The sequence below is a fragment of the Colius striatus genome, chromosome 10 (assembly GCF_028858725.1).
Source record: "Colius striatus isolate bColStr4 chromosome 10, bColStr4.1.hap1, whole genome shotgun sequence".
In the NCBI taxonomy this organism is placed as follows: domain Eukaryota; kingdom Metazoa; phylum Chordata; class Aves; order Coliiformes; family Coliidae; genus Colius; species Colius striatus.
In genome coordinates this window covers 18,963,445-18,979,761 of record NC_084768.1, presented here as the reverse complement: position 1 = coordinate 18,979,761, position 16,317 = coordinate 18,963,445, and the positions used below count along the sequence as shown (strand labels likewise).

The 16,317-nt window shown below is 42.1% G+C and overlaps 1 protein-coding gene across 2 annotated transcripts in view; it reads right to left on the bottom strand.

The window, feature by feature from the left end:
• Nucleotides 1-16,317, bottom strand: part of ACBD6 (acyl-CoA binding domain containing 6) — an 88,984-nt gene that overhangs the window by 65,404 nt on the left and 7,263 nt on the right. For both annotated transcript variants that reach the window (XM_062003732.1, XM_062003733.1), the window contains exons 2-3: nt 16,016-16,080; nt 15,403-15,499 (exon numbers count right to left, since the gene is read on the bottom strand). In XM_062003732.1, the coding sequence (XP_061859716.1) occupies nt 15,403-15,499; nt 16,016-16,080 (162 nt within the window). The remainder of the gene's footprint in view (nt 1-15,402; nt 15,500-16,015; nt 16,081-16,317) is intronic.

Here is a 16,317-nt window from a genome sequence, read left to right as displayed (position 1 = left end):
CATCCTGGCTAATATCTTAAAACAGTCAAGTTCTTCATCACACATCTCGGAAACAGACAAGTGAGATAACTTAAATGAGAATTACACATTGGGTTCTCACACCTGAGCCACCACAATACACCAAAGAAGTTCTCAGGTTATGTTCACAGGCTATTTATTGTATCATTTTTCTCTTCCTCTGAGCCTGATCCAGCTCAAGTCAGAGTAGCAGCTGTATCCAGCTTTAGAGGAGGGAGACAAGAAACAGTCCCAACAACATTGCTACAACCAAAACTTTCTGCAGCAGCAAATTCATGGTGCAGTTTCCAATCAGCATTTGTTCTGCAGAATTCACCTTCCTAGAGCTCAGCTCCTCCTCCAGCCACAGGTGTCTGCAGGGCACACTCCCTCCTTTCCTGGCGCACAACCCAGTGCTGGGGTCAGGACACACCTTACCCTGCTCCATAGCAGTTTGCAGAAAGGTGCCTACAGGGCAGCAGAACAGTGAAACATCCGACTTGACAGGAATGTGACAGCCTTCAACAACCATTAAAGCAGTGACTGAAACCTGTCTTGGCCTTGCAGGGTGTCTGCAAGGGCTTTGGAGTGCAACTGAGGGTCCTGAGCCATCAAGCCTGGAGGAGCTGCAAGTGCTGGGTGTTCACAGAGGTCTTCGTGGTGAGGGCAGGAGAAACCCTGGCCAGCTCCCCAAACTACACCAGGGAGGAGAGCAGCAGCTTCAGTCTCAGCTGCCATGACTGGACAGGTGACATCCTGGTAACCCCATCAGGCTGAAGTGAAGGTATGAGTAAATCCCTGAAGTGTGCTGATTGAATTGTAATTAAGCTGGTAGAGTCTCAGGTGACAAATTTTACAGAAGACACTTTGCAGAGTTAACCCAACAGCAGACCTCTAGGCCTGTTTTGCTGGCCACCATGTCCTTTTAATTCTCTGGATTAACATTTCTGGACACAATTTGAGAAGTGAGGATTATCAAGGAGGCAACAAGGAATTGTAAACTCTCCTAAAATTTCAGATGCCTGCACCCCTCCTCTCCCTCTGTGCCACAGCCTGTCCATCCCCCTGGGAAGGGAACTTGGGTAGACACTAATTGTATTTGACAGCAGCAATTACACACAAGGCTGGAGATTAGAAGCTCATTAATTGCATGTGCCATAATTGCTGCCGTCTTTTCCTTCCCTAGTTAGGGCCAGTGTCAGGAGAGGCAAGAGGAGGAGGGTGGGCTCCACCTCAAATGCAGGTGGTCTGAAGATGAGAGCCCTTGGACAAGGAGGAAATGTCCTCTCTCCTCAACACCACAGGAGGCTCCTGACCCCATAACAATGCAGAAGGGTCCTCTGGCAGGGCAGCTAATCAAGCATGTAATGAGGACAAACAATGTCCTCTTCCAAAGGTATTTTCCACCTGTATCTTCCTAACCTTACAGCTCAGCTGAACTTCATGCTACCTACGACAGGAGGTAAATATTAACCCTTCTGAGGTGATGTTATGAAAGGAAAAACAATTTTAACATCTATAAACTTAGGCACTGTATTAAACACTTGAACAGCATTAAAAATCCTCTCTTCCCCACTAAAATGTATGAGCTCAGCGTTTCCCACCATTCTTTACAGCCTACAGAGGCCAGTTACATCCAAACAAGATATATAAACACACTCTAGTTGAGGGCAGCCTCCCTGTTAGACTCTGCTGCAAGGCCACCTTGCATGAACGGATGCTGTACCCGCCGCACCAACCCTATTAATGGCTGTCATAAACAGGCTATTTTAATATTCCTCTCTCAACAATCCTTCTTGGCTCCCAGCAGCAGCTCAGCGAGAGCGTGCACATGACTCAGCACCTGGAGCAATTTCAGGAGACCACTGAGGATTTGTACCATTTGAGCAAAGTGTCCTATAAAAAAAAATGGCAGCACCTTCTTCAGGATAACATGGAGTTGGGGTTTTCTTTGGTTTCAATATCATATCACAAGGAGAGTTTAGTCCCATTAATGACTACATACAAAAGTTTTCTGTTTCTTTTAAATCTCATAGCAGAATCTCCTCTTAAAAAAACACCATCTAAGACAGGGAAAATATTTTCCAGATTACATTCAAAAAAGAAAACCAAACATGCTTATTAATTAATGTCATAGTTAAACAGTGCTGTGATCTAAAACAAGGCCTTGCAGATTACTCATGTAACCTATACCGAGTTAATGAATAACTGCACCATAATCACAGTTGGAAATTAGTAGTGAAGACAGTCTGGGGAGGGAAAATAAATGTAAACTGCTTAACAATTTTGAGCAAGTTTTATGCTTGCTGGTAGCTGTGCTTTCGTGACTCACTGTATACATTTTAATATATGCACAGAATGAAATAATATGCTCAATTAAAAAAACCCCAATGCAGAGGCTTCCAAGAGGTTTTCATTTGTGGGGCTTTTTTTTTTTTAATGGAAAAACAGATATGTAGCTGGCAAACACAAGACCATGAGCAGACTCTGCTTCCTCCCAACTCCTTTTTGTGGACTCTGCAGTAACCTGCAAACTGCCAATGTCTGCAGACCATAAGCTGAGGCTAGTGGCCTGTTTGCATCCTTCCAGCATAAGGCAGCTTGCAGATATCAGGAGCTTACATGAGGGTAACACAGCACTGCATAGTCAGTACTACTGGAAGCAATCAATCACTTCTGTCACTCCAGTCATATGAAAATCCACAAATACCTAGGCAGAGGGGACCAAGCTACAGATACAAACACAGCCTGTACCATAATTGCTGGGGGTTTTTTGACAAATACAAGATATTTGTTTATATAGATTTACACAGATATTTGTATGAGCAAGAAATATGGAAATACTGAAAGCAAAAGTGGAAATACTGAAAGGCTACATAGCTTAGGATGAAACGTGGGCACCAAAGCTTGAAAAGCTGACAGTACCTCTAGCTTTTGAGAACTAAAGAAAGGATATCAGCCCTCATCTCCAGCTTGCCTGGTGACATATTCATCCTCTCCTTGCTGAAGAGACATTGGGCCAGATAGCATCACTGCAGTGGCAGAGACCAATTTCCCCGTTCACACAAGGAACAGCTCCAAGGCTGCTTGACCAGCATCCCTGAAATTTGTTTACTCCAACAGATCCGGGTTGTGAAGGCAGAGGGTGGATTTATGAGCTCTGCAGACAGAGAAATGGCAGAATGAAGAGATCTTCACTGGTTCCTGGCCCTGCAGACTCAGGCAAGAGAAAGATCAGAGCATCCTAGCAGGAATGGAAGGTCTCTGAAGTTACAATGTAATCCTTCACAGGCTCTGCCAGAAGGATGCAGCAGGATCTGGAGGGTGAACAGCCTTTAGTCTTCAGTGCTGTGCACTGATGCTGTGCCTGAGCCTTTACATGCCTTTGTGTGGGTTAGTTCAGCTCAAAACACTTACAGGGTGCTCTAGAGACATTTAAGAAGTGTCATTTTTTCTTAGAATAGGAGTAATTGCTATAATCCTGTCCAAGAACCTAAGTACTGTGCTCTTTTAAAGGATAAGTCTTTTTCCACAAGAGATAAATTGCATTTACAAGACATTAACCAATGTGTTAGCTAACATCCAAACAAAATCTTTATCTCCACTAATTACACTCAATACCTCCTTGATACTTTGTGTAGAGCAAAGCTAAACATAACCACTTAACCTTTTTTTTTTTTTTTCTAACACCAAAAGCTGTACTTTTACTAAAGAAACGGCTTAATTATGCTACAGCTTGTTATACACAAACCAATTACAGCTATTTTCTCCTAACCAAAAGTGGATGCTTTTTTTAATTAACACATTCTCTTTTTTTAAGCCAGACTTTACACAGCCATGTGAAGCAGCAGATTACATGGACCCTTCCTATGTCTGAATACTATCAAGTAAATCTCTACAACTCCACACCTAAAAATTAAGGCATTACATACTCCACAGTAAGACAAACTTCCATGTTTCTGATTCTTTTTAACAGTCCCTGACACGGCAAGTTGAAAGTTCTGATACAGGTTCAATTACTTTAAAAAGTTGGGATTTTTTTTGTAATTTGAGATTGCATCCTTCCCCATTTAGAACAGTACAGCTGCTAGTGGGCTTTGCCTCGTGGGTTGCTGTGCAAAGCAGGCACAAGAGTGTACCAAAAAGTTCTGCCATGAGCTCCCAAGCAAGCTGCAGAGCAATTCATGGCCCGCCTCGTGCTACAAGTGGAGGAGAGTGTCCCTGCTCCTCCCATCCTCACTTCCTAGATCACTTTTCTTTCCAGGGTGACAGGACTTGGGTGCATTGTATCAGGGTCTTCTAGCTTTCTGGGCACCCCAGGAAAATATTGAGGTCCATGGTTGTCAGGGACTTCCTGCTGCTTTGGAAGCTACACGGCCTGCAGGAAGCTAAGACTGAGCAGAGAAAGCATCTCTCACCCTCCTAGTCCTTTCCACCTTCTCTTGCAACTTTCTATTTGATTTTCCTCCCCTTTCAAACCTCCTATTACATCAGGCTGATGTTCAGCCTGCTCTGCTTTCTGCCTTTCCCCCAAGTTCCTAACTACATCTCACTGCCTGCTTACCTCCCATCTCAATAGCCCGTGACAACCTGCTTGGTCCAACACCTCTCCTCTGTCAGCCCATGCTGCCACCTCCCCAGAACCTATTTTTGTAACGCTGCCCAGTGCTACTGAAAGCTTCTTTTTCCAATTTGTTTTAGCCACTGGATTTCAGTACAGAAATGAACATAACGGCTAAGTTCTGACTGCTGGTGGAGTCACTTCTCATGTCACAATACTGCTCTTTTCTGCTTCCAGCCTTACACAACTGCTTCATAAAACCAAGCTTTTTTCATACCTCTGTTATCCACATTGGTGTTGCTGGGGAGCAGCAGCATTAGTGCTAACATCTGCAACAAATGAAAACTGCACATGGTATTTAAAACCCTTCCTTGCCTTGCCAGAAACTGCCACTTCAAAGCAGAAATGGCAGAGGGCAATATCTGCTTGTGTGTTAGCCACTTCAGCTTGTGGTGTGACATCTTAAATTCAACCTTGCCATCTCAGTTTAAGTCAAGATCTTGGTCTCTCCCTGGAATTATCAGCACCTATCCATTTTCTGCCAACTCAGCCTTAGCAGCAACAACCTTGAGCAGAGGATCAGAAGCAACTTAAACCTGATCTAGTGGTCTTTCTTGGATATTGAGATATTTTCTCAGCTAGAAGAACACTCATTCAAGTAAAGTTTTAAGATTCCAGACTCAGGTGTGTTCCATGCCTCCAATGCTGCAGCTACAGGAATATAGAATAACCAGATGCTGTGGGACTGCTACCTGTGCATTTCAAGTCAAACAGCAAAACCTGTTACTTCTGGACATCTATTAAGAAGGAAAGAAAAAAAGCAACTAGGCCCCTTCAGCACAGAGAAGTTACATAGTGAAATACCTTGCCTCATTCTGTTACATCTTGTCAACACTGAATGCCAGTAGTTTGACATTGATTTTAAAACTTATTTATAAAATTTAATTGATTTTTAAGTTGCTTCTGGTATATCTGGCTAACATATAGTGTCTCAATCCACCAGTAAGCCAGGGATCATGATGTTGGGGTGCCACAGACATCACTATGCTGCAGCAGCACAGTCAGCATCAGCAAGGCAGAGCTACATCTCTAATTATTCTTTTATTTCTGATTACATTTCAGACAGTACAAGACACATTTTTGAATTAGTGCAAGATGATGAAAAACAATTCACTGACATATTCAACAGGAAAAATATTTAATCTTTGTTTAAATGTTTAACCAAAATCACTGCACTGGTAGCCAAAAATGACAAGCTTCCCCTCAGTTTCTTGCTTGCAATTCCAGACAGCAACTGCTACATTCAAGTAGCTGTGAGAGAATATATTATGCTGCCTACAGTACACTAATAGCAGTGCATCAGCACTGCTGCATCTGAGACAGAAAAATAGGAGCTAACATTGTTACAACCCAAAGTTAGCTCTTGCAGTGCTAGTAAGATTGCATATCTACCATATACTGAAGGATTTTAGCAAGACCAGGCAGCTTGAAAGGAGGGAGAGAGAAAAGGCAGAGATCTTTATTATAATTCTTGACTCTGTAGAAGTTTAGGTACCTACAAACGTGGGCAACCCCTGTACAGGATTCCAGTGTAGTTTTCAAAGCATGACTCTTTGCATTACTGGTTTGCTTTCTAAACCTCAACCTTTCTAAAATACAGGCTTGCAGCTTGGCACTGTAGTATTTCAATCAATCGCTTTGAACGAGGATTGCAATGTCATAAATAAAAGGAGCCGAGACCATAAATTTCTGCAGAGATGTAAAATCAAAGAGAACAATCCAACAGACTCCCAGGGGGTGGGAGGCTGACAAATATTCCAGCTGTTTTTATTTCTACTATGAGACACTTGTTCATTATCTTTCGAGGGCCCTTTCAACACTTAAAATTCTGTGATTCTGTGATTTTAATTTCCAGTTCTGCACAGCTTGTCAGAACCACAATTCCGAAATGCCCAAAATCTCACTCTGGATCTGGCAATTTGTTTCATGCTCTACAATAAAATGCAGCTGCAGAAGCAAAAAAAAGCCCTAAAATGTATCAATCTTGTCCACAGGCAAAATACCAGTCCACCAGAGCCCCACCAGCAGAGCACCCCAATGCCTGGCATGCCAGTTACTTGCTAGAACAAAGCACCCTCAGGCCATCTCTGACAACTCCATCCTCAAGCCACGGGTTCATGGCAAACAACCACCAGCTCCCATCTATGCTGTCATCATTAGGAACAGAAGTTACATGTACTATTTATTAACCTACTCCCTCACTTAAACAGCAGCACTATCTTCACAGCACTGAACAAAGAAGTGCACTGCCTGTGAGCCTGTGCTGCTTTTAAAAACAGTAAGCATAAATAGGAAACTAAATTTGACTTACTTCTCAGAGCATAACTGTCTGTACCACAAGGCAGGTAGGCAACACACCAACTCCTACTTGTTGTGCCAGAGTTGAACTATCTTGCATTAAATAAAATTGAGAAACTGTTACATGTGCAAGGACAGGGAAAGAAAGGCAGCAAATAACCTATGGACAGCTTTGTTTATGACTAGGACTTATAACAAGTATCTAAAGCAGCAAGACGCTTTCCTCACGAGAAAGTACAGAGAAACAAAGGATGCAACACTATCCACCTTTATGGCAGAAGAACGAGGAAATTTAGTTCATGTTTGTAGTGTGGTATTTTGCTGTCTTACACAACAAGAACATGAAATCATCCTCTTGCTCTTAAGAGAAACTGGCCCTAAAAGATGTTCCAAAAGCACAACACTCAAGGTCTAACCTGTGCAGCTAATAAACTGCCATTCTTTCAACTTGGATGAAATAAGGTAGGTTCCTCTGCCCGTTGAGTTGCATGCATGAGTAAGGTGCACAGACATGGAAAGCTTTGTTAGCCATGCTTGGCACAGCTTACTCCCTCCCACAGGCAGTATCTACCACTAACTTCGTTTGCATACTAGAACCCCTCTATGTTAAAATCCAACCCCTCTCAGGACATAGACCAAACTATCACATACCCAGAGGTGGTTCACAAAAAAGCCCAGCCAGCTCTGCAGTGTGCCTGAACTCAGGGAACATCAGAGTCTTATATGCCCCAAAGCCAGAAGCCTGGAGTGGATCACTTTTCTTAATTTCTAGTGCTTCCTTTTCTGTTAAGAGAATTAAAAAATTACAGGCTTGCTGCTTTTTAGGCCATGTTTTTTGTTGGTGGGTTTTGTTTTACTTTGTTTCTGTTTATTTGTTTGGTTTTTTTAAAAGAGAAAAGAGCCTGATTAGAGCTTATGAATTATCTCAGTGTTTTGTTTCTGCCAATGTGGTCATCCATTGAAATAAGAGCTTTCCAAATGTCCATAGTAAACAGAACGGTTTGCTTTCTGCATTTTGTTACTATTCTTATCCTTAAGTGCAACTGTTAACATTTGGGTAAAAAATAAAACCAAACATGAAATTCACTACTGGTGAATTGACACAAAGGAACCATACAAAAGCAGAAAGAAACACAGAAGAAAGAGGAGTAGCAAGGAGCAAAGTCCCTGTCAGCACTGCTGTGTGGCTCGTGGGAGCACAGCAGGCTCCTCTCACCAGCGTGCTGCATTAGCATAGCACAGGAAGGCAGGCTTTAAGTAGCACGGCCATAATTCGATTAGCCCCCACTTTACACGATGCAATTAAATTGCTTTTATATTACAAAAGAAATAAAGTCACCATTTTAAAAGTTTTTGACCTCACCGTATGGCAAGCCATAAATTGAGATATGTACCCAACTGACTGCAGAGCAGGTACCTGGACACGCAGCAGGTACGTGGACCTGCTACTGCTTGTGACAGGCAGAGACCCAAACAGCTCTTTTCCCTTCCTGCTTTTCCCATCCCCCTTGTAATCCTGCCCTCACCACTCTGCTGCTCTTTCCCAACCACCAACGGTAGGTGCTTGGACAGATTATCAAGGGAGACATCTGTTTGGCTGAGACAAAACAGCAAAACATGATGGGTGCACTCATTTTGTTTATGGATCAGTTCTTCCTAAAGCATTTCTTCATTTCTAGCAGGAAGCCCATCAGTCTACAGTATTAACCAAGATATCCACATTTCTGCCTGAAACTACACTGTGACTTACCCTTCACTAATGTACTTCTTAGAAGCTGACCAAACATAAGACCTGTAAACAGCAAAAGAGCAAAGTTTCCTGCTCCAGGCAAGATCAGGCCAAATTTGAGCAACGAGTCCTAACTCTAAGAAAAATTCCAGTTTGAATTTCCAAGTGCCCTTTTTAATGTCATTGGATGCACAGTTTGTATTTGAGTCACTATAGGAATTTTAAGTTGCCTTGGAGATCCTACTTAAATAGAAGAGGCTCATCAATTTAAATCAACCACTAAAATATATCGGTAACGCCCTGGTGCAACCTACAAAAAACCTCATACATATACACAGACTCATCTCCTCTGCAAAATCTGGGAATGGTGTCACTTGGTTTGCACCTTATCCTCGAACTGCAAGTTCTCTTTTCCATCTTTTAGTTTCAACTTGCTTGTTGCATTTACCTGGGATAGAGAAACGTTATTTCAACAGAAAGAAGGGAGGATGGAACCAAGCCACCCACCTTATCAACTATTGCCCCCTGCAGTAATTCCTGTAAAAAGACCTGCTGGACAAATCCTTTTGCTTTATTATTCCTGCAGGTTTTCCAGCTTACTGGCCTGTTCTGAGCCTGCATCAATAGCGTATTCACTATTTTATTCAACCTGAAGGTTTATTTTCATTGTGAGATCGATGGTCTGTTTTGCAGGGGGTGCTCCAAACACCCTGACTGGGTGCTCCAACACCAACACAGCAATAGAGGTATTTTACTCCTGTTGAGTACTTGGTCCAGAGCAGAAAGAAATCCTTCTCTACTCAAACAAGGGGCAGAACAGCAGTTGAAAAAACACAGGCAGCTTTCTCCTCCACAATCAGTAGCACTGGAATTTCAAACCTTTAAGAGCTTAAAAAGATGCCTGGTGAATGTCCATTTTGTTTGGATCTGAGCTCTCTTCCTGCTTTGCCTTGGAGGCATGTCTCTGCTCTTCAGATTCCCACTATGCAACTTGCCTCATTATGCAGCAGAAATCTGAAGTGCATTATTGGTGAAGTTGAGTCAAACCACTTAAAATGCTTTTTTTTTTTTTGTATAGAAATAGAAAATCATTAAATCCTCCTGTGAGTTTCAGCAGTCAAAGCAAATAGAAAGAAGGCCTCTAAGTCTTTGGGGAAGGATGACACTGAAGTTAGTAGCATGACAAGCTGTTGAGATTGGAACTGGTAACTGTACAGTATAAGAAATAGGAAAAGGAAATATTTAGAATTGAGAGATGCCAAAACTGCAATCAGCAAATGAAAGGCTAAAACTGATGAGAAAATCTGGATGCTTGTTTTATTATTTATTTTTATTAGTTAAGCTGTGCCATATAACCATTTTGTTAAAAGAAACAATCAATAACAAGCTCCAAACTGCCCCACCACGGTGTTGTACACACATCTCCACCCTTGTGACACAAATTCAGTTGAAGAGAGGTGTACAGTGCTGCTGAGCAAGATAGGTGATGTCCTGCTCCTGCCTACAAGGGTCAGCACCTGCAGACACAAACTCTCATGTCAATCTGAGGTTTGAAAACTCTGGATGCTTAAAGCCAGTGGTGGTTTGGGATATCAAATGCATGACAGACACTAGAATTTTAGAGTGGGGAGGGGAATGGAAATTCAGCCACTAAGGCTGTATCAAAAACTACAAGTACTAGAGGTGCCCAGTTATTTAGTTGAAACAGTGATGTAGGTGAGAATATAGTTACTGCAAGACAACCAGCTTGTGAAGGTGAACCTCTCTAAGTCACCAAACCCAGTGATGAGGCTGCAGGATGGCATCACCACAGTGGGTATTGCTGAGCCATAGCGCCAGCAAGGGGTCAGGATGATAAGCGTGGTGTGTAGGCAGTAAGCTGCAGGTGGCTGGCAGGGAGAGCAGAGGAAGATCATTGCCAAACTCTCACACACATCAGCAAAAGCCATTGAAAGCAATATGTAATTTGCTGCCAGTAAAGCAGGAAGGCAACAAGTGAACATAGGAGATGTGAAGCAGCCAGGACATATATACCTCTCTGAAGGACCCAAAGCGGTGAGAAGCATTGATGGCATGAAACCTTTCCATTTAAGAATAGAAAATGTGGAAGAATTGCTTCAGAAATTATTCTCTGTTCTGAAGGAAAAGTGAATAGACTTGAAGGACAGGTGATGTCTCTGAAATATGCAAATAAAGCCAAGCTGGTCCAAGCAATTACCTTGCCACTGCCTGGAACTTCAGACTGAAAGGAATGACTCACAAGAAAGAACAAGAAACAAAAGATGCGCTAAAAGGTAGAAGATGACGAAGGAAGACTGCATCAAGAGGAGAATGAGGACAAGCGTGGAAAATATATAGTCCTGACCTCCTACCAATAGCTGTTCTTGGAAAAGGAACAAACAGCTTACGACACAAACCACAGTATTGCAGGAAGATCTAACTGCAAAGCAAGCAGAACGGCAGTTGTGATGGTTGGTTCTAGACTTCCGGGTTCAAGACAAATACAGTAGAGATTCCTGCAGCTTCATGAATGTAAAGACAAAGGCTCTCCACTCCAATACCCTTTAGGTTATCTGCTATTCTAAAGATTTCCCAGCAAACAAAATTGATGAAAATAAATGCAGTATAATTTCTTTCCAAGTTTTAGATTAAACTCTGAAAGAAAAGACTAGGCATGACTACCAGATAGCCTGCTAGCAGCAAAAGGTGAAGAAGAAACCCAATCACATTGGAAATAGTCACAGAGATGAGCTAACAGATGTGCCTCAACTGACAAAAGTGGCATACTGGTTCCACAGGGCAGAGAAGAGCTATGCTGCTGCCTCTCCACTTTCACTTGTCTCCTAATAAAGTGCAGGTACTCCAAACCCCGTGCAGGAGCAGGAAAGAGAAAATCAGATTTTGGCTGCTACTGGTGTTCTCACTGCTTCGGAACACAAATTCAGGGTGCTCTTTCTGCATCACGATGCTTTTACTTTGGGGGTTTTTTTTCCATTTAAAACAAGCAAAGATTAGTAAATTACAGCAGTTACAGTCTGATGTTGAAAATGTACTAATACAGAAACTGCAAGGTCAATATGAGACTGAATCAATGAAGAATCAAGAAAAAAGAACAAAGAAGTGGATCTATTTGGACTGCATAAGAAATACTGCATTTAGTTCCATTCTATTAAGAAAAACAGTGACATTGAAAGCTGCAGAACATCAGCAAAGCTGCTGGGGAAAAAAGATGAACCTAGGAAAAAGATAAGGTGCTTCTAAGTTTTAAATTTTGCATAATTAGTACTAAAGGATCAAGACATTAAAGACTCTTTGCAAATATATGAGACAAGAAACTGAGAAGGACTTAACACACAAAAAAACTTCAAGGGATGAGATGAACTGTTGAAGAGAAAATCTGTAGATCGCTGAGAAAGCTTTACAACAGCAAAATTAATGAAGCTGCACAATGAGAAATTCAACACCTGTGTCCTGTAATTACTATTTATGATTAATAATGATTTGAAAGCTCAACTTTTCAAATTTGAACCAAGCACTTTATACTGCTTTTAACCGAATACTAGGAGTGTTCCCTTCACCATCTACTGAATATAAGAAAAACTCCAAGGAGCCCAGTAGATGAGCATGTAAAGGAGACACAATGACAGTGATGAAGCACCTTGTAATGTACCCACAGTTCTCTTCTATAAATCCAATTTGAAATCTGAAGACTAAAATAGCTATTTTATCTCTATCGCCCGACAAACATATCTCCACCATTTTAAAAGAACCGAGCTCCCTCTCGTGGCTCCAGGAGGTGGAGTTGGTAGGTGAGAAAAAGAAAAAACCCGCCCCAAAGCACAGAGCAGTATGAGACAGATAAAGAGAAAGGACTCCTGATGGCACTTTTGGCTGTGTAAAAGTGGAATTAAAAGGAAGATGTGGTAAGAAGGAGAGGTAACTTAAAGAAAGTAATGTCACCTGTTCTTTAATGGTAACTTTGATGTTCATAGAATCATAGAAAGGTAGGGTTAGAAGGGACCTTTAGAGATCATCTAGTCCAACCTCCCTGCAGAAGCAGGTTCACCTAGATCAGGTCACATAGGAACATGTCCAGGTGGATCTTGAAGACCTCCAAGGAAGGAGACCCCACACTCCCCTGGGCAGCCTGTGCCAGGGCTCCCTCACCTCACAGTGAAATAGTTTTTTCTTATGTTTAAGTGGAACTTTTTGTGTTCCAGCTTCATCTCATTACCCCTCATCCTGTTACTAGCTACTATAGAAAAAAGGGATGTCCCAACCTCCTGACACCCACCCTTTAGATATTTATAAATGTTAATAAGATCTCCCCTCAGTCTCCTCTTCTCCAGACTAAACAGCCCCAGTTCCCGCAGCCTTTCCTCGTATGAAAGATGTTCTATAACCCTGATCATCTTGGTGGCCCTGTGCTGGACTCTCTCCAGCAGTTCCCTGTCCCTCTTGAGCTGAGGAGCCCAGAACTGGACACAGGACTCCAGATGAGGCCTCATCAGGGCAGAATAGAGGAGAAGGAGGAGGAAAACCTCCCTTCACCTGCTGGCCACACTCTTCTTGATGCATCCCAGGATGCCATTGGCCTTCTTGGCCATGAGGGCACATTGCTGGCTCATATTTGGCTTATTATCAAGCAGAACTCCCAGGTCTCTCTCTGCACAGCTGCTCTTCAGTAGTTTGACCCTCAGCCTGTACTGGTGCATGGGGTTCTTCCTTCCCAGACGCAGGACTCTGCACTTGTCCTTGTTGAACCTCGTGAGGTTCCTCTCTGCCCAACTCTCAAGCCGGTCGAGATCCTGCTGAATGGCAGCACAGCCTCTGGGGAATCAGCCAGTCCTCCCAGTTTGGTGTCCTCAGCCAACTTGCTGAGGGTACACTCTGTCCCCTCGTCCAGGTCGTTGATGTTACATTCTCTGTTAATAGAACTTCCTCTGCTAGGCCTTTCTGCACCCGAGCGTACTTCCTCAATGTGAAGTGCTCAGATGTCAGCAGTTCTAGCTCTGTCATAGGCAAGGCAGAGGAAAAGTAAAGGATCAGCAAAAGAAATTTCTTTAACCCACTCTGACAACTCAGCACTGCCATCTTCGTGGAAACTTCTGTTCAACTCCAGCACTGCTTTCTTCCTGCAAGCCCACACTTTTTACACCAACTCTTCAAAAAGGGAGGGCAGAGCAAGGTGTGAATGACCAAACACACTGGTGTAATAGCATTGCCCAGCCACAGCATCAGAGTTTCTGCTGAGTCCTGGGGACAGACTTATGCAAGGACAGCAATGGGAAAAAACATGCTTGCAGGCATTCATTCCTCACCGTAGGGGAAGAGTGGAGGAGCAGTGCTGCAAACCATTCTTTGTTTGCTATGTGGCTTCTTAAATTTAATTTATTTGGGTTTTTTTAAACTAACAGATTATTCCACTTTCCTAGCTGACAGCTTTGTAACCTGCAGGTCATACCTGTGACAGGAAGCATTCCTCTGAGGCAAGAAAGCGAAAGGAGTATCCAAAGCAAAGCTTGTCACCACACATGAGAAGTCTTTTTATGAACAGACACTTTAGCCATAACAAAATCAGGAGTGTTGGGTGGATTTCAGCTGGGTTTTTTTTGTTGGTTGGCCTTTCCCCCCCACCATTGTTTAATGAATATTCACATGTTTCACTTTACTAGATACTTTCTTCATTCTTGATTATACATGGATACATATGAAATTATTTTACTTCTGTATGAATTTAGAACGTGCAGCTAGACTTTGCTAACTGCCCTTCACAGCATACTACTAACTGCACCACACAGCATATAAAGCTGTTTTCCCCAAGAGCATTAAAAAGGGTTTCCTCTAAGTGACAATACTTCCTTGCTGCAAAAACAGGATTAACGCCACAAAACACAAACTAATAAAGAAGAAACAATTACTCAAGTCTCCCCAACAGCACCAGCAGACAACCGAGAATCAAATTCTTGATTCCTAAGCTTGTGCTCACACAAGATTTTGCTTCCAAAGCGTAGGACCAAAAAAGAATCAATTTTCTACCATGAAAAGAAATTACCATGCCTTCAGCATTTTGCCGTGAGTGAAATCTCTCCCCTTTATTTCCAATCAAAGGCAATACTTCTTCTAAAGCGCAATTCTCTTTAAAAATTGTATAAACCTCAGTCTATAAACATGAGAGACATCCTTAAATATGCAATCAAGGAATAAACCTGGTAGATGAAAGATAGATTAATTAAAATGACAATAGAGTCTCGCTATAACATACACAGAGGACTTAGAAATACACTTGTTATGTTGGAGTACCTAATCATAATCAAATTTGGTAATTTGCTGCATGGAAACAAAAAGGAAACATTTTTAGAATTGATCATTCAGTTCATGTCACTTTCATGGAGATTACTTTGTATTGATCAACATTTAAATAGTAGTTGAAAAGAGAAAGATGAGAAATGGATAAAAAGTATCTTTACATGCTAAATACAGCATGAACCAATAAAAGCAAAATAAATTAGATCACTGTAGGCCAACCAACTCTGTGCATGTGCTCACTGTAATGAGGATAATTATGAATGAAAGAGATGGTTCTGCATGTTTCAGTGATAACAAAAGGAGAGCTTTAAAAATGAATTTAGACTTTAAACCGCTCCAAATGAAGTTTGCCATGCAGCAATTAAAATCTGTGTGAAGCTGAACCATTGCCAGCTTTACAGAGACCACTGCTGGTTCATATTCTGAACAGTATTTTCATGGTTCTTACCTGTGGATTCCAACTGGAGTCCAGTTTTTTCACAGTAGCAACATATTCCTGCATAGCCTGTTGAGGGCTGGTATCTCCCAGGGCTTTCCAAGCCTCCCTAGGAGAGAAAGTAAAACATCAGTGAGCCACTTAGGGACAGCATGATGTGTTTTTATAGTGTCATCAGTGGAACACAGTGAACAGATTCATCTAAACACTTCCAGGGGGTGCAAAGCCATCTTTCATTCAGTTTGAAATGGTCAACTGTTCTCTGAGGCCATGAATGGTCACTGTCAGTGCAGCACTCTGCTGTGAAAGGATCTTTCAGGAGGATCCTGATCCAGTCTGGCACATCATTCACAAAGTAAAGCTGTCTGTAAAGCTGTAGCTATTTTCACAAAATTTATGTTGCATGCAAGCTAATTCTGGATGAACAAGGTAAACATGTGAGTCTGTACTTCATGTCTGCATCAGGCATAGCAGCAAACATTTTCCTATTAAACAAAGGATTTTAAAACCAGTCCAGTGGTAGACTCAGAGTTGAAAACCTCTAGATCCATAATCCATCAACAGGTGAGATGCAAAAAAAAAGCAGAGACAGAAATTACTAGGAGTTATAAGGATTTCCTCTTACCATTTCTGCTTTCCCTCAAAATCAAAGAAGTTTGGCTTGGGAGTGTTACAGGGTCCAAATTTTACCTAAAGAAAAGAAATTTCCTTCTGTTAGAACAAAGCAAAGGGAAGGAGACTTGCACCAGGTTCTGGTGGTTTCAGGGTAATATTGTTTTTGTGCCAGATGAAACGTTTCTGAGGGAAAGAAGTGACACAACTCAACCCCATCTTACCCTCATTTTAGCTTTCTCGCAGTTATTTGCACCTCTGCATCCCCGTGTTTTCTTTGTGTGATGCAAGGGAAGCAATTTTGTTATGCAGTGC